The sequence below is a fragment of the Tyto alba genome, unplaced genomic scaffold (assembly GCF_018691265.1).
Source record: "Tyto alba isolate M040663 unplaced genomic scaffold, T.alba_DEE_v4.0 Super-Scaffold_23, whole genome shotgun sequence".
Lineage (NCBI taxonomy): Eukaryota > Metazoa > Chordata > Aves > Strigiformes > Tytonidae > Tyto > Tyto alba.
Window position 1 is genome coordinate 11,320,345 of NW_024881297.1, and position 24,005 is coordinate 11,344,349.

The 24,005-nt window shown below is 38.3% G+C and overlaps 1 protein-coding gene across 4 annotated transcripts in view; it reads left to right on the forward strand.

Moving 5' to 3' along the window:
• INPP4B (inositol polyphosphate-4-phosphatase type II B) overlaps positions 1-24,005 on the forward strand; it is a 342,715-nt gene that overhangs the window by 50,850 nt on the left and 267,860 nt on the right. For 3 of the 4 annotated variants that reach the window (XM_042796878.1, XM_042796879.1, XM_042796880.1), the window contains one exon: positions 1,605-1,663. The exons of the other annotated variant lie outside the window; for it this stretch is intronic. In XM_042796878.1, the coding sequence (XP_042652812.1) occupies positions 1,652-1,663 (12 nt within the window). In that variant the 5' untranslated portion in view covers positions 1,605-1,651. The remainder of the gene's footprint in view (positions 1-1,604; positions 1,664-24,005) is intronic. 4 annotated transcript variants of the gene reach the window in all.

A 24,005-nucleotide genomic window follows, 5' to 3' on the forward strand; every position in this document is an offset into this window, starting at 1 on the left:
CTATTGCCCAGTAAATCCTTCTGGCTCCCAGCAATCAGATTATGACCCCTTGTGAGAAGGGTCATTTGTCTTGAGGCATTTTGGTCACAGTATATGCCATCCACCTATAGACTTGTTATTGTTAGTTTGACTAATTTTTGGTCTTGCTTACTTTTCCTACTTACAAGGTAGTGACTTTCCCAATCCTATATAAAAATATTTTTTATTATAAAAAGCTGCAGTGTGAATGTGATAGGATTCCTTCCTTCTGATGCTCACAAGGTTCTTGAGTATGGAATTTAGTCTTACCAGAGTCCTGTACTGGTAGTGTAAAACAACATACTTGGATCTGATAACTGTGTTCAGATTTTTAGTTGGTGGATGTGCATCAATTTATGTTACATTTTGTACTGTTGCACTTCAGTAGGTCTGGAAAGATGCAGGAACTTCAATTTCTGCTCTAAAATAAACCCCAGATTATAACTGAAAATAGATACTGTAAATCCCAGTACCTGTGAGTGTAAACCTTCCACTTCCTTGTGGGGAAAAGCTCTTCTGACCTTCAAATGTTGCCTATTGAAACATTTTTATTGAAATTATCAAGAGGAAAAGAGAATTTTATATATTTATGGTAACAAGACATTCCTCTGGTGAATATTATGTCTCTAGCGGTGGCCAGTTTTCAGGGAAGTACAAGGGTTCCATGGAGGCAGCTGTGGAATAACATGATCTTACAGTACAGCTGCTCTTCCAGCTCCCTAGCAATTTGAGGCTGGCTGCTGTCTGGAGACATGGGGTTTCACGTGCTCTCTCAAAAATAAAGAAGAACACATATCGTGTAAAAATGTTCCTCCTCCTGTTAAGAAGTGATGTAGGGTTTGTTCAGGATCTGTATATGTCTATAGTAGGTATATGTATCTATCTGTACCTACAGATACATACACAAGTGGTTTTTTTTTTTTGTGAAGAGAAATGATGCAATTTTAAAAATGGCTAGTTTAGGAAGAATAACTTCTTAACATTTTTTGACCCACTCACTGAACCTAAAGTTCTAAAATGCTCCCTGTTCTTAAAAGTTTGATTACATGCCTGTATGTGTGTATAAACACAAACATGTTGTTATTCCCATGAGTTAAGCACTTCTTAGAAGCATAGTAAAATAGTAATAGCAAAGTGATTGTAAATATTTAGGTCTCATTTAAGCATTTTTTATTTTCTAAAAAGTCTAAATTCAGACTAGCATGTTCTAATCTAAGTGGAATAGTAAATGTTTTTGTGTCTTAACAAGGATTACACTTCATCACTTGAAATGATGGAAGCAGAAGCTGTTCCATGCTCAAGTGGCTGTTTCTGCTCCCATGTGAGGAAAAGGGAGAAAAGCAGAGAAAACACTGAGTGTATGCTGCAGTCACCAATTCTCTCAGCTGCAGAGTAGAAGAAACCTTCTGGGAAGTTACTTGGCATTTAACAGCATGTTGTACATAGGCAGCTGCTGAGTGAAGCTGGCTTTTTTTGGCTGTTAATGATTTTCTTTTCTGACCTTTATAGCTAATGCATCTTCTTTAAGAAGCATTTAATGTGTGAAGACAAAAGGTTGTTTTTATTAATCTCTTCTTTGCATACAGAACCGAGAGAGAGATGGTGCCGACTGAAAGGAAATCTGCTTTTTCTGATGAAAAATAAGGTAATTCATTTTCCTACTGCTTTTCTGGATGTGTTACTCTAATCTGTGAGAACTTGAGTAATCTTTTCTCATGATAGATATTGGTATTGTACTTTTAGGGACAAAAAAAATAAATCACTGTTATTAGAATAGTGGAGATGAAAAAAAAATCCATTGTTTGCCTTCTATAACACTAGGTATTCTTCACGATATCAACATCCTTTAGCTGAATCATAAATAGCCTATGGCCAGGTTCTGCTTGTAACATACACAGGTCTAAATCCAGAATTATTCCACCAAATCCACTGAAATAGTGAAAGCAAACTCTTGCAGCTGATTTGAGGTATTGTGGTAATGTTCAAGATGCATTTTCAGACACCTACTACAATTTTTTAGTGTGTTTTTTTAACTAAATTTGTTAAGAATGGTTTTATTTTCTCTCCTTTTGTTGTAAAGAGCACTTATGTGCCTAAGATAAAGGGCCTATTAAAATAGGGTCTGACCCTGACATGCGATGGAAGTTTTGCAGGAGCTGCTGAGTGCCCTCATTTGCCATTGGCTGTATTAGGAGCTGGGGCCACTCATCCTCTGGAAGGAACAAGCACCAAGTGTGGAATTGCTCTTTTATTACCCTTTCTCCGTGATATTCTGTAGTTGTCTGAAAATAGCATGGGATGGTTAAAGAATTAGGGAGTAGTATGAAGCTTACCTGTTAACAGTAAGTATTCTATAATTGGATCCTGGGATATTTTTGTACTGTATGGACCAGCAGTTGGATGGAAATGATAGTACTTCTTGACAGATTGTATATTCTGTTTGAAAGATTTTTCAGTATGATGTAGTGGCTTATTTTAATATAGTGATAGAATGTGCACATATGGTATACTTTTAAGGCAGTATTTGCTTTCAAAGCACTGTTCAGAGGCATGTGATAGATTTCTGTATGTATGCAAACAAAATGAGACAATATGACATAAAGGTTTCTCTGGCTTGAGTTTCATATGGCTTCATTCCTCTGGGTGGTGAAAGGACCAACAAGTTTAATGCAGGTGAAAGCAAGCTCATGGCCACTCCTTTGCTGCACCCTCATACATTATTGTTCTGCTGTATGAGTTGCAGAAACTATTTGTAGTAAAGGGCTTTAAGTTTCAAACTACTCTCTTCTCCATGTTCTGCCAAGCATCCTGTTTTCATGGGACCCTGTGGCATTTTGTAAAACAGTTTCAGGAAATATTTTGATCAACTTTGCAGCTGAGAAGAGAGAAGTAGGAGAGTTGCTGAAATCAAATGTAGTTACCGGTTTGGATCTGGAAATTTAGGGAACTAATGTTGCTCTCCTAGAGGGTTTATTGTGTATTGGTACTGGGGTTCATATGGGGTGTGTGGTTTTGTTTTTTTTGGTTTTTTTTTTTTTTTTTGTTTCTTTTTTTTTTTTGTGGTGTGGCTTTTTTTAACGTGTAGATGAGGTGCAGATGGATGGAATGAGTGGCTCTCAGTTGGACCAGCAAATCAACCAACCTTTAGGTCCACTCAGGCTGTTTAAATGCAAACTGTATTTTGAGAAACTTGGAGGATTAGACACAAATTAACGGCTTGTTACTGAAGTGATTTAGGCTTGTAGTAAATAAATGGGAATTCCCCTTGAAATTCCGTGGTTTGACTGAACCAATTAAATAGGTGGGTGATTTTTAGCTATATGTCTAGGTCAGTGCTAGAAAACTGCATCTTATTTCAGTTTCCTTGCTTAAAGAAGCTTTCAAAATTTCCTGAAGTAATGGAAGGAACCAGGAGATTTGACAAGTTTTAGCTTATCAGAAAGACTGATGACTTGATTAATGTCGAAGTGTTTTCAAAAGGTGATTTTTATCATGTACTTTCTTTAATTAGGGAGGTCACAATAAGAGGAAAAACTTGGAAATTGAAGTCAGACAAATTCAAATGATCGTGGAATGATCGGCCACTGAAACCCAAGTGTGGTGAGATATAGTGGGTGCTCAGTTTTAAAATGTCACAATTTATTAGGCTTGGTACAGGGACCACTGAGTAATTAAAGGGCAGTGTCTTACAATAGATTAAACTAAATGATGTAGCACTTCCTAGTTGGCTTATATCCTAGGAACTTGAAACAGTCATTTTTCAGAGGCTTTGTCTGTTTGGTACTGTAAAGGATAGCTTCTTTTGGCAAAGACAGATCTCTCTTGAATATCGAATCCCTGTTTCAAAGGATGCAATTGATAGGCGTACTAAGTAAAACCAAAGCAATTTGTGTGATGTGAGAACAGAAGGGGGTATACCCTGGTTTGTTTGTTTTGTTCGGTTGGTTGGTTTTTTTCCCTCTTATTTCATTCTAGAAATGAACAGGCATCCCCATCCCATCTGAAGCAGTTTTTTTGACATAGGAAGTCCATAGGAAATTGTTGTTTGAATTTTGGGAGTGTAGTTTGCCAGTATAATAACCAAAAAGAGTCTTATCGTAAAAGTTATTAAGCATGTTAATAAGCATAGTTGCCAATGTTCTGTTGCTTGATATCCTACTGAAACCTTTGCTAATTCAAGTAATGTAGTGTGTGAAGGATGTGCCCAGAACAGCGCTGATGAAGCCACGTTCCTATTTTTGTTGCTGGAACCTGACTTGGCTTATGGCTTGACACAAAAGTACAGTAACTTGGATGTTTTAGAAGCTCATCTGTATGCTGAACAGCTAACTCCAGAAGTCACTGTCATGAAATGAAGACTGATTTGCTGCTATTCATTAATTGCTGTCAGAGGCATGTGCATGTCTGCATATACAAATGCTTATAGTTTAACGACACTCTCATTCTAGTTCAAATGTACATAAATTATACTACTTGTATAAGAAGAATCTCCTCTATGAAATTGCAAAGGATGCTTCCCAACTTATCTGTGCTGTAAATCTTAAGCAGCGTGGCAGTACATTTTCAGTGTAGGGAAAAAATGTGGTTTGTTCATCCACTTTATCATATTTGGATGCATCAGAATAACCTATTAGGCATCTTAAGGACATTTATTTTCCTTAGTCTAGCAATGGAGTTGGTTATTTTGGACTTTGCGCTAAGAATTAGACCTACTTGTAGGCCTGATGTACAATCCAGCATCTGCTAGTGTTAGTGAAACATTTTTCCTTTGTAGACTTTAGTGTGGTTTGTGTGGTGTGGGTAGATGGGTGGTTTTGGGCTTTTGGAGTGGGTTGTTTTGAGTTGGGTTGTTTGTTTTTTCCACATTGGTTCCCTACTATATTATATTGGTTGTAGGTGGTAAAGCTATGGTAGCAAGGGGTCTGCAGGAGTGGCCTCTGTGACAGACCCACCACAGGACACAGCTGTGCCCATCGGCAAAGCAAGTGATGCCTCTGGGAAAATGTATTTAAGAAAGGGCAAAAGGCTGCACAGCAGCGAGGAAGTGTGAGAAACAGCCCTGCGAACTCCAAGGTCGTAGAAAGGGAAGAATGATCTGCTTACCAACTCCAGTTGCAGGAGCAGATATTCCCTTGCAGCCTGTAGAGGAGCCCATGCCAGAGCATGTGGATATGCCCTCAAAGACCTGCAGCCTGTGACCAGCCCACTCCAGAGCAGGTTCTCCTGGAAGAAACTTTGGCCCATGGAGAGGACCCATGCTGAAGCAGGTCTTCAATGTCTGCAGTTCATGATAAGGGGTCCCGTACTAGAGCAGGGGAGAAGTGTGAAGGGAGGAGGAGTGGCAGAGAGGAACTGTTATGGACTGACTAGAACCCCATTGCCCATCCCCCTTGTGCCCCTTGAGGGGAGGGAAGGAGGAGGTAGGGGAGTTGAGAATGAAGGAGTGAAGTCAAGCCTTGGGAAAAAGCAGGGTGAGGGGAAGTTCTTGTCTTTGTTTTGCACCATCCAGGTCTATTTTAATTGACAATAAACTAAATGAATTTTCTCTGAATTAGTCTGTTTTGCTTATAATGGTAATTGGTAAGTCATCACTCCGTCTTCATCTCGATCCATGAGCTTTTAAATTTTATTTTCTCCGCCAGCCCTGTTAAGAAGGGGGAGCGAGAGGGCAGCTGGGTGGCTGGCTGACAGCCTGCCAAGTCAACCAACCACGGATACCATCCCCTCTGGGCACTGTCTGTTGTTAATACCTTCCTGTGTGAAGTCCTAAAGCCTGGAGTTGACGTATCTAGGCTTTCGGTTCCCTTCTCAGGGAGTGGCAGATACGTGCATTTGCATCCTGTGAAACGCAGTCATTATCCGATGCTTCCGAAGGCAGTGGCTCTGAAACTCGGCCCCCTAAAGCCCTGGTGAGCAGCGTGGCAGGGCTGGGGAGTCCAGCGTGTGGCTGGGCTTCCAGAGGGAAGTTTGATATCATGCTAATCTTGGAGCAATTCTGATGGTTCCTAGTCCAAAACACTTCAAGACAGTATTATTAGACAGTGTTTTCAAAACAGTTAAGATTTGGAACTGGAAAGTACTATGTGCCTTGCGTAAAGTATGTGGTATGTGGGTTATTTACTTAGATTCTACTCAATTTCAGCCTGGGAGGTATTTTCTTCCAGAACTCATGTGAGTGGGAAACAGGGAGGAAGATTGCTGGGCAACAGTTGCCAATGCATATACTAAGTATTATATACTTATGTGCCTTTTTGTACTGGCATAGGAAGGGACTTTTGATTAGAAATTTCAGATTTCTGGGGATTGCAATATGGTGTACCAGTTTTGGTTTTAATTACAGATCAGAATTTGTAGCAATAGTTTTCTCTTGGTGTGTTTTTCTGTGGGGGTGGGTGTTTTTTTTTTTTTTTTGATCAGTGCATATTTTTATATTGTATGTCACGATGTGTCATTTCCTCATTTTTTGTTGATAGGTCCTTTAAAATAATTTTCTGATTTTTTTTTTTTTTTTTTAAATTTGTTTGGTTGTCTTTTTTCCCTCCAAGAAATAAGCAAACAGATTATTTCAACCTTTCTCAATCTCTTTTTATCCTTTTAACAGTTCAGGGCTGGATTTCTAACACCTCCCCCCCCCCCCCCCCAGTTAAAAACCCTAAGCCACTGTTTGCTGTATATGTGTGAATTTGGAGTGATTGCTACCGAAGACAAGACAGAAGCTACCTAACCTGTCTATGGTTCATTTTCCCAAATACTAATATTCCCAAACGGTAACACTGATACTTAGCCAGTTTTGTAAATTACTTTGTAATCTACACATAAAAAGATACAGTAAAAAGTACAATTATGTTTTTGCATCTCAGTAATAGCTCCAGAGGGCCCATTATGCTTTCCTGAGTAAACATTTTGACGCTCCTATTTATTTAGAATATGTATTTAGGGTTTATTTAAAAATTGATCTTTGATCAATAGTCTCTAGTGGATTCTCTGAGAGAGTCATTAAGGTCTGTTGTGTAAATCTCTCTTAGTTTGTGGTTTAATGATCCTGTGGAGGTAACTATTCCAATCTATTAGGTCAGTTTGTCCATGCACTGGCTCAATTTAACTCATGCTGCTTTTGTGTGTGAAAGGTTGCCTTTTAAGACTTCTATGATGTATTGATTTTTAAAAATTTTCATGTAGAAGGTGTTTTAGTTATATGGATGACAGTATTTAAAATAAAAGCTCTTATGAGTTCTGAAAGTATCTTAAATTAGCAGTCATATTTCACATTTAAAACTAAACCTGCTACATCTGCTATGACAACATTGTTTAGGTCAAAAACTTGTATGGCACGTTTGTACTGCAGTGAATCTATATGCTTGTTTCCTCACCCCCTAAACCCAAGGGATTTATATTGAAGAAATGACAGATTTAACTACACAGGCATAAATTGGAGTGCTATAATATACCTAATGCCAGAGAGAATTAAGTAAAAGGTGGTGAATATTTTCAGACTTCTCTTGTAATGAATTATCTTTCCTTAAACAAAAGGCATTGTTGGGTTTAAGATTTTGTAGACAAGATTAATGAGCAAATCTAAATGGTTGTGCTGTCAATAATCACAAGCTCTCTTGCAATGTTTGTGAAAGCTTAACATAAATTATTTTGTTACAGCATTTATCACAAGTGTAATGTATTATTAACAGTTGGCAGAAAAGCCTCAAAGTGAGATTTCAGATTGACTCATAAATCAATAACCAGAGAACCACATGCGAGGTAGAAATAATAGAATAATGACATAGTTCTGAGGTTCTGATGTGAATTACATTGTAGTGCAGCTGTGCAAATGTTACTCAGGTTTTCATGGCATAGTTGTATGTAAGTTCTGCCATAAAAATGTGGGAGTGTATCAATGAATCTTCTCTGTAGTCAGGCAGGCATACACAATATATTGTCCATATTTCATCATAGCTATATAGCTTTAGTATTTTCCTTTCCAATTTGGTATCTTTTAAATATTCTTACAGAGTGAAATTGCTTTATTTATGTTGAAGCTGTGGAGCCTTTTCTGGTCTGAACTATGGGGTTTTCTCTGTGTGTGTAAGTTGGTGATCCCTCCAGGGCATCTTGAAATAAAAGTGTCTCTCCTGGCTAAGGATGTAATTTTTTATAAACAGTTTTTCAGCAGTGATTTCAATTTTCTAGAGCATGCTCTGTATCAGTTTAAGTGTTAAGGTCTGAGCAGCCAGAATAAGTGTTGCTGCACTGTGTAGCATTGCTTTTGGGATTAAATGTCATTGCTGATGTGGGTTTTTTTTGTCTAAATACAACATATATGATATTGGTTATGATATTGTTTTGCAATGTCTCTACCCTGAAAAGCAGGTAGGTGAATCTATGTCTAATATAATATCCCTTCAGTAAGTTTCAGTGAAATATGTTGTTGCTATGTGGGTAAGATTTTGATTTATAGTAGGAAGTGTGCTAAATAGAGAAGGAAGCAGAAAATGACAGAACTGTAGCATCGGCAGACCTGGGAGCCATATCATGCCCTACATGGCTCAGAAGCCTTAGTGTGTTTCTCAATATTCTCAGCCCCAACCTTATGTGTACTTTTGCCTGTACTTAACTGGCATGTGGGTTGTTCTCTTACTGTTGGAATGAAGTTTTTATATGTATATAACATTACACACATGTTCATATATGAAGTTAAACATCAGGCAGTTTTTAGTTAAGAACTCAAATGAATTTGGTTGTGTTAAGAGAAGGGATGTTGTCATGCAGGCTTTTTTAACCTACCTTAGTAAGGTATTGTGTCCTGTTACTGTAGTCATGCATTTGAGTCAGATATCTTCTGTGTGTTTAAAGGCCCCTACTTACGCTGGGCCTATTCTTAAATAACCAGTTGTGTTGCCCCTTATGTTATACTGTAAAGGCATTTTAGAATGTTTATTTTTTTGTGTGCCTTAATTTTAATAGTAGATTTTTTTTTCAAGATTTCTTGATGTTTTTAGCCATATTGAATTGAAAGAATGCTGTGCAAAGAGCTCTATGCTAGTTGAATGCTGTAAACTCTAGCCTTAAAATCCCACTAAGCATGATATATGTAATGTCAGTGTGGTGTTGGGAGGAAGGAAGTCGCTGCCTTCAGCTTCTGCTTGTGAAGAGATAATTTGGGGAGCATGAAGTTGTCTGTAATAGTTGGGCTAGAACAGTAAGTAGATAAACATAACCCTCGATTTCCGTAGTGGCTGTTCCTCTGAAGCAGCTTTAGTGCTGACCCAGACCCATATATTTTAGGAGCCCTGCAGACCACTGCAAGCTCAGTGACACCAGAACAACATGTCTCCTTGGAGTAGTAAGGGCACACTGAGCTTCTGTTACTGAGAGCCTGTGCAGTACCACTAAGGTATATGTGCTGACTGTTGTGGCTATCTACTTTCCAACAGTACTTGAAAATGCAATTTATACCCATCAAATAATGAGAATAATTATTTGCTTCTGTTTTTAATACGAACTGAAAGACTTTTTATCTCTTTTTTTTTCCATCTCAACAGGATCCTGGCAAGCCTTACTGCATTTTTGCCATCTTTGATTCCCTCATTTATCTTGCTGCTTCTCCTTCCTGCTTCCAGATGTTACTGACTTGCTCTCCAGATAGTGAAGCTCTCCCTTCCCTTTCAGTGCTGTCAGAGGCAGTGGTTTCTTATAACCTGTGCTTGCTTTGATCATTCTGTTCTGTCTCCTGGTTTTCTTCTGTTTCTGCTTTCACCTCACACTTCACTTGTTCCCTAATGTCTTCCTTTCCTTTAGCTTTTTCATGTTGTAAGCATGCTTTAATTCTTCATTTTTTTTTTTTTTGTGCCTGCCTGTCCTTGACCCGCCTGCTTCCCCTGTTGTGTCCATTACTCTCTTGGATATCAGTTTACAGTGTCATCCATTTCATTTCCATTCCAGTGTTCTCCCTGGTCCCACTGCTATTCCTTGCACTCTACAGAACAGTCTTTTACTAATCTCCTTTGAATAACCTCTTCCAAATGAGAGCTGAGAAGCATCTCTCTTGTTCGTACAACTGTCTGCCACTTCCAGTGCTAGCTTGCCCTCTGACTGTGACTTCTTTTTCTCCTGTTCATTCTCAAATTCTTCCTTTGACTTTATTCTTTCGGGGGATTCGTGATGTGCTGGATCTAGGGTTGAAGCATGTATGAGCAAAATGTAACTTAAAACTGCATATTCTTCAGTACTAAATTGCATCTAGATCTGCCTCAATACCTGTTTGTCCAAACTACACTTTCAGCTTGCCTTTCAGAGACCTCATCCTGTGCGTTTAGCCATGAATTCAATTTTAGTGGGAATCAAATAACTGCTTAATCTTTTCTGTCAAGTTCTTCCTCCCATTGCTTTTGATGGCTGAAGCAAACATTGCTTCTTTTCCTGCTGCTCATATAATTTTTAGCGTTGCTTTCAACAGGAATGTGTTTCTAAGTATTCATGTTCTGGCAATGTCTGTGCTGTGCAGATTCTTTTAAAGGCCGCTCTTTCCATCACTCTATCACCTAAAACTGTGGACTGGGATAATCTTACTTTGCATTATCATTTACTGAAATATCTGTCTTCTGATCTTGGGACATATGAGATTTGGTTATATCCATTAGAGCTTTTGCAAAAAGAATTTTCCTAGGCTTTGTTTTTGACTGTTACTCTTTCCTTTGCATCTGACTCTTACCTCCGTCCTTTTGTAGGCTCTTTGTTTTCACTATGAAGATTTTTTTCCCAGCCTCCAGTACTCTACCCGTTCTTAGTTTAAAGCTTTTTCCGATTCTGAGCTGTGTCTAACACACAGTGCCTGTTTTCCTAGATCTGTGAAACCAACAAGGAGGTACTAAAACAAGACACTAAAAAGTGTAATCTCATTATCTTCCATTAAGTTCTGCCTTCACAAGTCTTCTTTGCTTATGATGCTTACAAGAAGTTTACCATGATGCCTTTTTTTTTTTTTTTTTTTTTTTTTAACGGTCATTCGTTTTCATGTAGGCTGACACTGGTTTGCATGTTTGTGGTGTGTAAACTCTCTGGATTTCTTGTCTAACATCTATGGTCTGTATTTATACAGTAGACAATATCATAGGGTCCTGTGGTCCTTCATCTGCATTCATCAATGTTCTGGTGATTTATATAAACATTTAATCTGAGAAAATCCCTGAATTTGTAAATGTTACCTAGTGGAATTAGCTAGGTTTTGTGGTTGGTGTTTAATTATTTTTGTAGTTGTTCATGTTCACTATTCTTGCAGCAATTGGTGCGTTACAATTCCAGCTATTATTCAATTGTATATGTTACAATTACATAATTGGCAGTAATCAAGCACCAGTATTGTTGAGAGTGGATAATTGCATAGATAAGTGTATTTAACAAAAGGTAATGGAGCCATCACCATTGGGTTCTGCCTTGGTTCACTGGCCCTTGCTGTATTTGGTACTGCAGTGAGCCCTGTGGTGGCTCTCAAAGAGTGTGGGGTCCGGCAGATGTTTTTGTTGAACAGCTTCATGCATGGCTGCAGAGAGTCCTGGGGCTGAGTAGGCATCTGCTATTCGAGATAAGTTCGCAAGATCAGGACTCTGTTAGCTTCCATAGCTATTTTGAGAGACTTGGGTGGCAATATTTGTGATGCAAGCTACGGCTTTTAGAGATGACTTGTACAGCTGTCTGGCTTTGAGAGAAGATCTGATAGCTGTATTGGAAAAGAGAAAGGCTTTGGAACTCTGTGCTCAAGTTCTGAGCAGAGAACGTGTAGCAGTCTCTAGCTGAGTAAACTGCAACTAAAATACTTGTCAGTTATCTCCTTGAATATTAGCTCTTAACACATGAAGGAAAACTAATACCACCAGTGAATTAACATGCTACATTAAAAGACAATTCCTGCCACAGTCTGTGAATCTGCACTGAAGGGAATCATGGAAGTGTTTTGGTTTATGTTTTGAAGTTGGGATCAACTGTAGCTGGAAGAGCTGCTTGGACTATTCACTTCACAACCCATTCCAGTGAAGAGCCCTTTAGGAAGATAAAACTCTATCAAACCAAGCACAGAACCTGCACTTCTGATTATGTTAATCTAAACTTGGGTATTACTTCTAAGAGAAAAAATTGTGAAAGTTATAGATTGATCTTTGAAATAGTACATTTACATTTCTGTAGTGATGAGTGACTAGTAGTCAAAAGAAGAACCCCCCACCTTTTATTTAAAGAAACAAACCAAAAAAAATACCCACCCCCCAAAAAACAAAGGGTTGAATCACTTTCCTTCTGTATAAGGCAGTAAACCTGTTTGTCAGAATGATCGAGATAAACCCTTCCTTCTCTGAAAGGTGTCAGTGTCTGATATGAAGTATTACTCATGCTTCATTATCTTGTTGGATAGATAATTTAGTCTGGCTGCCAGTTTGTGCATGCTGGGCTTTTCTATTGAATCAGTTTCTCTCATTTTGTATTGACCTCTGTTTAAGTTGCTTTGCATTTTGTTTATAATGGAAAATGTCGGTAGATGGCAGCAGCAATCTCCTCAGATAATGGTTTTAGGTTACCAGCCAAATGAACATCTTATGCTAATGTTAACTAATTCTAAGAAAAAACACTCTAGTGAAGTAATTCACTGAGGGCAAAACTTGCTTTTATGAGCAGGATGATGAGACAAGAAGGGAAGCCAGAGGAGTATATGTTCTACTAGAGTCATCTTGCAGCTGCAAAGTGATAGATGCCAGGGAGCCCAAGGAATTGGTGGATAGAGCACCTTGTACCAGGAAAGATCATCTAGCTAGTCTGTATTTGCCCTACCATATACTCACTTGTGAAGGATGTATTTAGCAGCAGGGAGGAGGGGAGATCTGCAGATGTGCATATGTATACATACATTAGGGTGCTGCTCTGTAAATTGCATCCCAGGTGATCAGAACTAGTTTTTTTTTTTTTTTTTTTTTTTTTTTCCCCGGTGCTTGCTACTGCAGTGGCTCTCAAGTTTGATCACCTAAATGTTGCTGTGCTTCTGTGCCTGATTTATGCTGTACTTTCTGCCCCCCTACAGAGTGAAGCGTAAAGGTTTGGTTGTTCTGCCCACATCCTTTATTTTCTGCCCTTCTGAGCTGGGTTGACTTAGAGGGATTTACTATGGCTGCTTAAAAATGCTTCAGGGAGGGGCTGATTTTCTCCTCTTGAGGGCCTAACCATAACCCAGCTGCCATGACTTGGTTGTGGTAGGGATGAGTGTTGATTTCTAGGTGTCATTTTGCTAGCAACATGGGGATGGGTGTGGTGAGGACAAGGTCCTGGTCGCACTGGGACCAGGAGATGTTTTAGAACGGTGGTGGGAAGGGGAGGGAAAGAGGAGGTCACCTAGATAGTGGTGAGGGGTAGCCATGCTTCCGCAGGCTCCTGGCTGTGCCAAGAACAAAATTTTGTTTTTTATACCCATCTCTTGCTCTGAGAATTTTTTATTTTTTTTCTTAATAAGTCAAGTGCCTCTAATTTATTAGCATAGCACAACAGCCTTTCTTGCCTCAATATTTGGTTTGTCAGCAGCTACTAATGACACTTGGGAACAAAATGGTGCCTTCTACTTCACTATAGCCACTAAGCACTACTACTTACTATTCCCTTTCTTTTTCTAACTGAGCTGAATTATACACTGTGCCATCAGCACTTATTTGCTGAGAGATGATAGCTAATTTTAAGTCCAATGTTTTAAAAAGTGGTTATGTGTTTTGCCAAAGGCGTACAGTTTGCACTTATCAGCACTGAATTTTATTTAATATTTTATTACTTGATTGGTGAGGATACTGAGAGCCTAAAGCTTTGCCTTCTGTTCTAGGTTTGAGTCTCTTTTGTTGGCATTAGCAAATGTTACCATGTCACTATACGTGCCCCTGTTCCTGGGTATCTACTAATGCAAGGCATCTGCCCTGTATGACTCTGCAGTGTAGTTTTTCCAAACAATTGGTGAAGGACCTTGTAAAACTTGTTTTAAAAAAGTTAATGCATACTACACCTATGCTTCTGATAGCTCTAACAGATCTGTGACATATGACTTCCACAAAACTTGCTAATTCTTCACCTTCCTATTATTATTGTATTTTTATCACTTATTTTATTCTGTATTATTTCTACCCGTTTGTCCAGTACAGAGGAGTAGTTCTTCACTAGAAAGATTTGAAATCTGTTATTATGTACCTGCTTGTAGAAGGTTAGTAATACTAATCATGGGCAAGGATTGGCCAGGACTTTATTTTTTTAGGTTGTTAAACATTTGTTTTTTTTTTTTTTTTTTAAACCGAAAATGTTACCTAGATTAATCATAACCTTGCACTTGATGATACTTTAGAGTTTTATTGAGCTACCTAATAGAAGCAACAGTGAAAGCTGGGGACAACAATCTGTAGCTGAAGTTGTGCATACTCCATTTTCTTTTGTAGAAAGAAGGAAACAATGGCAGATCTAATACATTAAAAAGAATTGCTGGGTTTGGGAGAATTTAGTTGTGTGGTTTTGTGGGTGGCTTTTTTTCTCTTCTTAGCTGGAGTTTTTATTGAGAGTGAACACCTTGGTGGTTTTTTTGATGGTGTGTTTTTGCTTTCTGTGTCTTGTGGGGTGGGTTGGTTTTGTTCTGTGTTTTTTTTTTAAATCCCATGCAAGTTCTTAGTTTGGCTTGTCTTGACTATTTGAAAAGTCTGCCTGATACTGAATGTATCTGTAGTCTTTTGCCATTGATGTTACTTTTAGAGCAATATTTATAAAGAATAGAAAAGATGTGGAACAGAAAAGCTTGTGAAACAGAAGTGGGTATCTCTGTATAGTTTCAGAACAGTATAAAAGCTTTCCTAATATAAGAACATTCTGAAGTATTCCCGTGAGAGAAGATAAGCCTCGGCATTACCAGTGATGTCTCCTATCACAGCCTAACGCGCTAGTGCTAATGGATCATCTCTTTAGAGGATGACAAATAATTCTATTTCTGTTAAGTATGTTGCAGATACCACTGCAGCATGGTACCTGAGTGATGAGCTCCTATGTCCTACCAGCTTCAGGTGGTTTGATTTCACTGGAGTAGGGATTACAGGGTGCAGCACTACTGCTTTATTGAGCAGATTTACCAGTGATTATGAAGAATCTGTAGCTGTTCACTCAGTCTCCTTCCTTGCAGTAGTTATTTTGATCATGGTGCCTTGTTGATGTGCTACAAAGTTGAGGTGAAAGGAAAAAAATAAAATTATTTGTTCCTTTTAAAAAAAAAAAAAATCCTCCCTTTCTCTGAAAATAACCGGTAACACACCACCGTTTCAAAATTAGTAGGTGGAACTGCTTTTATCTGACAGTCTTTGATTTTATGGATGTCTCCTAGATACATAGGAAGGTTAAATATACAGACTTAGACTCTAATGGGACATTTTGAGGATTAATGTCTATGTACTCCAAAGGCATAATGAGATTCAGTAAGAGGCCAACGTTTGGCATTTTAGAATTGATTTTAGAGAAATAAATACAGTATATGATCAGTTTTACTGATAAGAATTTCTCTGAGAAGCAAGACTATTTTTATCAGTGGTCCTGTAAGTAATCAGTGTTACTTGGTCTGAGTTTTATCAAATGTTTGATAGATTCTGCTCTGTTCAACGTTACTTTAATAGTCATGTATGGCCATTTTGAGCAACTCCAGATTTTATGAACAAGCTGATTAATTCTTTGAGATACATGTAGCAGTAAGGAAATGTTTTGCTTTTTTTTTTTATGTCCTTTCTTTTTTTTTTTTTTTTTTTTTTTTTTTACTTTTTAAAGTGAAAATAGCTGAAGAGACGGAACAAAATGGGGAGGAAGTAGGCTGGTATAGGCTTTCCTGAATGTGGCCTTCCTCTTTTGATAAGTATTGATCCTGTTGGTTTCTCTTCTTCTTTTGGGAAATTTTATACAGACTTCAAGGATCCAGGACGTATATCTGGAATGCTGGACACATGGCAGCTACCAGAAGCCAAGTTATTGTTTAGACTATTTCTGACTTCCTCTGCATATCTCTTTAATGAAAATGGCAACTTTTGCCAGGCTCATGGGAAATACTTCTCTGTTCCATGAGGTTTTTTTGCTACCATTCATTCTTTTCTGATTTGTGGCATGGTTATGCAAAGAGGCAAAGTCTTCCTATTGATCCTGCAAATCTCACTAAACGCTTTAAAGATCTATCTTACATTTAAAAAATTCTTTTAAAGTATTGGTGCTTGCTGTATTTTGTCTTGGAATCTTTCTTTTTATGGTCACCAGTGATCACAGTATGATTGTGTTAAAAAGGCAGGATCGGAGACTTTTTCTGGTGCTGGTTGGAACAAGCTGTGCTGCACTTTCTCACAGTTTCAGTTAACTTGCATGTGGAAAAAAAAAATAAGCTGACTCCATTCTAGAAGTTATGACATTAATGTTTCAAAGTTATTTTAGGGTTGAGAACTATGTTGAGAAACTAGGACACAAACATAATTCCCCTGGCAAAAATTAATCAATGCTTGAACAGTCACTATTAAAATTTAGGTGTTTATCTAACCTATTCAGAAGGATATGAACTGAAGGAAAAAGAGTATGTTTTTATAGGAAATAACACTAAAAACTTTAAAGGATTATTTGAAACGCTAAATAATCTAGAGTGGGGAGAGTTGAGTGTGGGAAGTGATAGGTTGAGAGGAAGCGGCCTGAAGGTGCATCAGGGGAGGTTTAGACTGGATATTAGGAAAAATTTCATCACTGAAAGGATTGTCGAGCATTGGAACAGATTGCACAGGGAAGTGGCTGAGTCACCATCCCTGGAGGTATTTAAAAGACTTGTAGGTAAATGTGGCACTTGGGGACATGGTTTAGTGGTGGACTTGGCAGTGTTTGGTTTACTGTTGGTCTTAATCTTAGAGATCTTTTCCAACCTGCATGATGCTATGACTGTGTGTGTGTCAACAAAAGCCTGAAAAAGCATGACACTGTCCATGCTGCACCCCAAAGGCAGGTGTTTAGCTTCTGTGAACGCAGGTGTAGCTGACGGGCCTGACTTGGTGGCTGCATGGCTGTAGTAGCCTGGTTGTCACCTACAAGGTGTTCCCCGGGGCCCTGGGCGAGTTTTGGAGCTTGCAGTGGAAAGCCAGCTGAGCCCTCCACCTGACCAGCTGCATCGATGTGTCCTGGGTGGCACTGACCTAATGCTGTGAAAGGCTTTACACGATAGAAAAGGCACCGTGGGCTAAGTCATAGGCTATTAATAATAATCAGAGGGTTTAAATACCACTGAAGTTTGACCTTTGTAAGGAAGCTTGATAGCCTCTGCTAGAAAACTTATGCAGTCTGTGGCCTGGAGAGAAACAATTTTTAAGATTTATTTCGCTTTTATTTGACATGTTGCTTGGTTCTGAAATAAAAATAATTTTTGTTAAGCTATTCTCTGCAGAGAAAGAAGGATTTTTCCTGGGAAAGGCAATACAAATAAGTATGCTAAATTTTATCTGGCAGATGTTAAACCAGGAAGTAGACAGTTTCTCCCCTTATCTCATTTTCCTAATAAAGTGTGAAGCCTTTTCCCTCAGTTTTCCGTTTTGGGATTTTTCTGGTTCTGTTCTTCCCTCCCAGCCAAAAAATAGTGGATATAGGATTTTGAGTGGCAAAAATTTTAAAATTAATTAAATGATCTTGAAATGTCAAGAAATACCCAAACAGTGTCACAGACTCAGAAATTCAAGAGCTGGAAGGAGGTTCAAAATTGTTCTTCTTTCCATGTTATGGAACATGTGAAGACCCCCTCCTTTACATTCTTGACTCTGACATGCATTATGTCAATATAGCTTTCTACCAGTTCTGGAAACTCTGAAGCTGGGGAAGGAGAGAAGAACATCTCTGGGGCAGGCTTCTGTCCTTGGGAATCTGTAGAGATGCCAGGCTTTGCTGTTTTGTGTATGTGCGTGTGGGTTTGTTTTGTGTTTGTTTTTTGTTTTGTTTTGGTTTTGAAACTTTTTTAATTTTAGTGTTCATGGGGACAAGTGGTAGAGCAAAAATGCATAAGTTGTCCTCTAATTTGCTAGCTGTCTGTCTTAGGCAGATTCCCTTCATGGCCAGTACAACCACTGCTGCAGCCAGTGCTCGTGGACTTACCTGGTAGTCTTTGATCCAGTCTGGGCAACACAATTCATATTTCTCTTTCCTGATATGACTTTAAGTTATTAACGCTAAAATATTGCCAAGTACTTTTAAAACATATTAAAACTTTGTCTGTTTAAAGATAGGAGCACATTCTGTTAAAGTTGGAAGAGATTTTTAGTGCTGTGCAGCCTGGTATTGACTCTTGTATGTGATCTTTGTTTATTGCTTAGTTTTCCCCAAGGGGAATCTCTAAATATTTATTATTTTTCAAAAAATCATTTTTTTTTTTTTCCTCCTTGGAACAACCAGTGAAATATGGAACAGTGTGAAATAGCTCCTCAATGAAGTATTGTTCTAAAACGTTGCTGGCTCCTTCTCCTTCCTTTCCAGTCATGTAGGAGTTCCAAAACTGTAAATTTTCAAATGTTCTACTTGTACAGGAATATATATTTTTCCTATCCAAAGTGAACAGAAGTCTGTTGAAGGGAGCCAGCTCTTGCCTATTAAGTGATATTGTTGTGGCTTGTAAAAGGGGGAAATGGAATATCTGAAACTGCAGCTTTCATTTTGATGTATTGCTGGCTGTTATGCCTTTCAGAATTATAAAAGACATACTTAAGTATGAATTGGAGAATAATATCAGGGGAAAAAATGTTACTTTCTGGCACTGGTTTAAAATAAATTAAACTTCAGAAATGTTCAGAGTTAGGTGTTGCCATTTTGATTCATTCCCTTTCATTAATATATCCCTAGTGTTTTTTCATGAATGACCTTTTCTATCTCAAATTAAAAAATAAAAAGACTGAAATTAGAGGTGCAAAGCTGCGTTGTTTTTTATTCTCCCACACCAAAATAGGAACATTTTCTAGTCCAACAAGTAAGCAAACATTTACAAATGGGGAAGAAGTAGAACTTTAGAGTTAGATGTTCTGTAAAACTGGAGGAAACACAGAATTTTTAATTAATTGGTAACAGAAGGAAAAAACCTGGATAGATTTGTTGGTTTTTTTTGTTTGTTTTGTTTTTTTTTTTTTTTTTTCCTTGAAAGATTTAGGAGTGTGTGTGTAGGCAGTATTTGTGGTTTGTGTGTGTGTTCTGGGTTTGTTTTGTTGGTGTTTTGGTTGTGGATTTTTTTCCTTTTCTTTTTTTTTTTTTTTTTATTTTTTTTTATTCCCTTGGGCTGCTCTTTACACATTACTGTCTGTGTTTTGGACTGAGAGATCTAAAGGCCATAGATAACTGCTGGCCTTGGGCTGGGCCATCTTTAAAGACCCATGGAACCCATGGAGCCTAGCTAGAACTTGTCAGACTGTCCTCATGATGTGTTTTGCTTTGTCCAGATCAGCAGGTTGTAACAAGGACTTAATTCTGATTATCTCTGCTAAAGTGTAGCCTAACACACTTGTAATTCTAGAAGACGATGAAGGGAAACTTTCTGACAGTTTCCAACCTCTGCAACATACCAGTGTAAAATGTGAGTGGTGTGATGGCCATTTCATTGTGTATTTGTGCACATCTATGCAAACATATATTAGAAATTGGAAGGAAGGTTGAGACTGTTCTCTCAACATCTCTTGCAACAGCTCTACGTGATTTGCCATCGTGGTAGTATTTTCTGCATCTGCATTCCTCCATTTAAATAAAAATAAAAAAGAAAAGAGTCTAAATGAAAAGTCAGCCAGGACAAAGGGTGAAGTTGATACTATATACAGCAGGAATTGGTGGTGGTAATTAGTGAATTTTTGAGAAGAGCTTTGTGCATCAGATAAGGTTGTGGACCTGGTCATCTTTAATGTAAAAATGCTGTATAAATGCTGATGCCTTTAGAGTAACAAGCTGATCATAAGAGACTGCTGTTTTTAATATAATGTGAAGGAACATAGCAGTCATTCTGCAGTATTTTTATACTTTACACTGCTGCTGAATATCAGTTTGTGATTGTGCAAAAATGCATAGATAAACTTAACAAATATGATGGATATGACATATTAATGGTTTTAAACACTAATTAAGGTTACATATTTTAGTCTGTTATGACAAAAATGGAACAGACTATTTCAGTTGGAAGGGACCTACAACCACCATCTAGTCCAACTGCCTGACCACTTCAGGGCTGACCAAAAGTTAAAGCGTGTTATTAAGGGCAATGTCCAAATGCCTCTTAAACACCGACAGGCTTGGGCCATTAACCACCTCTCTCGGAAGCCTGGTCCAGTGTTTGAGCACCCTCTTGGTAAAGAAATGCTTCCTAAAGTCCAACACACCCCCCGCCCCAGCACATCTGGGAACCATTCCCACACGTCCAGCACTGGATCCCAGGGAGGAGAGCTCAGCACCTCCCTCTCCACATCCCCTCCTCAGGGAGCTGCAGAGAGCAATGGGGTCTCCTCTCAGCCTCCTTTTCTCCAAATCAGACGAGCCCAAAGTTCTCAGCTGCTCCTCACAGGACATTCCTTTCAGCCCTTTCACCAGCTTTGTTGCCCTCCTCTGGATACATTCAAGGACCTTCACATCCTTCTTCAATTGTGGGGCCCAGAACTGCACACGGTACTCGAGGTGAGGCTGCACCAAGGCTGAATACAGAGCGGGATAATCACCGCTTTTGCCCAGCTGGTCACGCTGTGTTTGATGCCCCCCAGGATGGGGTTTGCCCTCTGGGCTGCCAGGGCTCACTGCTGAATCATACTGAGCCTGCTGCCACCAGCACCCCCAGATCCCTTTCTGCAGGGCTGCTCTCCAGCCACTTCTCTCCCAATTTATACTTGTGCCCGGCATTACTCTGTCCTAGGTGCAGAATCTGGCACTTGACCTTGTTAAATTTCATCCCACTGATCAGAGCCCAACACTCCAATCTATCTAGAACTCTCTGCAAGGCCTCTTGTCCCTCAAGAGAGTGAACAGCACCTCCCAGTTTGGTACCATCATCAAACTTGCTGATGGTGCATGCAACTCCTGCATCCAGATCCCTGATAAACACATTGAACAGGACTGGCCCTAGAACTGAGCCCTGAGGAACACGGCTGGTGACCAGTTACCAGCCAGATGTGGCCCCATTCACTGCAGCCCTTTGAGCTCAGCCCTTCAGCCAGTTCTCCACCCAGCGCACCGGGAACCTGCTCATCCCACAGCTGGACAACTTGTCTGGAAGGATGCTGTGAGAGACAGTATCGCAAGCCTTACTAAAATCCAGAAAAACTACATCCACCGCCTTCCCTTCATCTACTAGGCAGGTGACCTTACCATGGAAGGATATCAAATTTGTTAAACAGGACTTTCCCTTTGTGAACCCATGTTGAGTGTGCTTGACGACTGCATAGTTCTTTAAATGCCTTTCAATAGTACCCAGTATAGTCTTCTCCGTAATTTTTCTAGGAACTGAGGTTAGACTCACAGGTCTACTGAAAGAGTAGGGGTGAAAATGTGTATTGAATGCTTTTGAAGGAAGAATTTAGTATGTTAATTGAAGAAGTAAGTGTGGATTTTTTTTGTGAGTTTAACTCTATCATGTCTTGTGCAGGTGAAGGAGGTAAAAGAAAAGCAAGTGACAAGGGTGTGAGAAAAGGGAACAGTGTTTGCCCCTTCCTTACACCATTTTCCTCCATCCTCATTCACACTAGATATTGGTTGACCTACAGCACTCTAAATGGAATAGGGCTTGTGAAGTACTACCTAGCCGTGTAAACTAGCTTTCTTATCTGAAATTTGACAATTATCTTGAGTCCCTTACAACAGGACCTTAGTTTATGCTCCAGAGCAAACACCTCAGTAAACTTCCTTAAACTCCTCTGAGTTCTCAGTGAAGGAAGACAATGACATATCCCTCCAATTCAATAATCAATTGGAGATTTTATTACTCTGTTAGTCAGGGTGCCTCTAAAAGCTGGCTGAGAACAGTATTTGGGAATTTCCCCATAACTTGTAAAACCTTAGATGCTGAGAGTAGGTAGAGTGAGATTCAAAAGCCCATAGGTGTAAAAATGAGAATTTTTTCTGTAGTAACTGGATATTATTTCAAAAAGTATCCTTTGATATACTTCACATGAGACTTTTTTTTTTTTTTTCTCAGTGCGTATGCATTTTTTTAAATTTCTTATTTAAAGAATTAGTATATTTTTGGAATTCCATAATCCTGACTGTTTTGGTAGGCTGTATTATGCAAAAGGGTATCCTATATTCTAATTAAAAGTTAGTATAGGTTAAGCAAACTTTGAATTTTTCAAGTTCAGTTATGTTTAACTTCCCATTAAACAAACATTGGTGTTTAAGCAGAGCTCTCCAAAGGCATAATTTAGGATCTTTATCTTGCAATTAGTGTCAATGTACCTTTTTTCTTTGAAAATTTTAAAAGGAATACTGTGTGTTAATGTCATTCTTTCAAATTATAGAGCTGAATGATAACCATGTTCAGTAAATGTAGCCCATGAACTTTATTTGGAATACTGCATGGTGCCAAAATAACATTACTTCACACTGTTACAGATGAATGTATCACACGCTTCAGATTCTCTCATCCTTTTTTCCCTTTTTTAGGTTTTGTGGTTGAGAAGTATATTAATGTCCAGTTATGTTTGCTTGTAATCTTACTTAAGATGAAAGTTTTGTAGTATAGTCCAGCTTGCTTTATTAGTTAAAATTCTATACCAAAGAAAATCTGTTGGTTTATATTTAATAACTTGGTGTCAGCAATGTATCAGTTTATACTTGGTGTGATTTCGTATTTGTCTACCAGTAATAGAGGTTACCGTAATTGAGAGGCAGATAAGGTATAATGCTCTCCAAACTATTCCCCTATGTCATTCATTTTGACTTCACTGAGAGTACTGTGGGTTTAAGGTTTTTAGGGTTATGACCTTAGTATGTGAAACATTTGAGATGAGATAATTCAAATTTAAAGTCAACATTGCTGTGTAAGTGTTACACTGATTTCTTAGATGAGCGAGAATGTGCACATACTGTATGCAAACTAATTACGTTAAATATTCTCTGCAGTGGGAAAAATGTCCAAATCATGTTAAAATTATAGAATGAACTAACAGGATTAAACACAGTTTTCCACATCATTAAAACACTTGTTTTCAAATGTCGTAAAACTGATAAAAGAACAGAATTGAGGCTTTTTCTTCAAGGATAAGACTAATGTATAAAGCAGTAGAAAATGGAAAATAAAGTACATGCTGAATATATTTATAAATATTAAAAATATGTACTGACCAGAAAGATAAAATTCAGTGGGCTTTATTACACTGAGCGTATCAAGGATAAATGAATGATGGCTAATGAAAATAAGCCAAGAATAACATGAATATTGAAATTAATCAAAAGACTTTTTTTTTTTTGTCTTAAACTAGGAATCTGGTATCTTTGGCTGGATAGATTAGGAACATCTCAGGACTGTTTATAAATTCTCAGGACAAGTTTTTAGGCTTATTAATGACATTCATGGTGAATTCTGTTGTGCTTTTTCTCCTTTTTTTTTTTTTTTTTTTTTCCTTTTTCTGAGGGGAAAATTTATTTATAAAAGCACTGAAAACCCTACTTTATGATTTCATGAGCTTGAAGAAAGATCTTTCATTGCAGTATATCAAAGGCAAGGTAGAGTATCATCTTCCAGGAGAAGAAACAAATATAAAATAGAACAGCGCTACCTTAAAATTGCTTAATTGTGATGATTACAACAATATTAACGTAAGTAATATTTAATGTACTTTTTTCTGCACAGATACCTGTTTTGGATTAATTAAGGATTACCACAGTGCAGGGATGTAATACTGTTTTGAAGTAAGTCTTGCTGTGTGCTTTGCAGACCTCAGGAAGGTAGTAACTTGACTCAACCTTTTCAGGTCTTGAAATCATCTTGTTCTTTT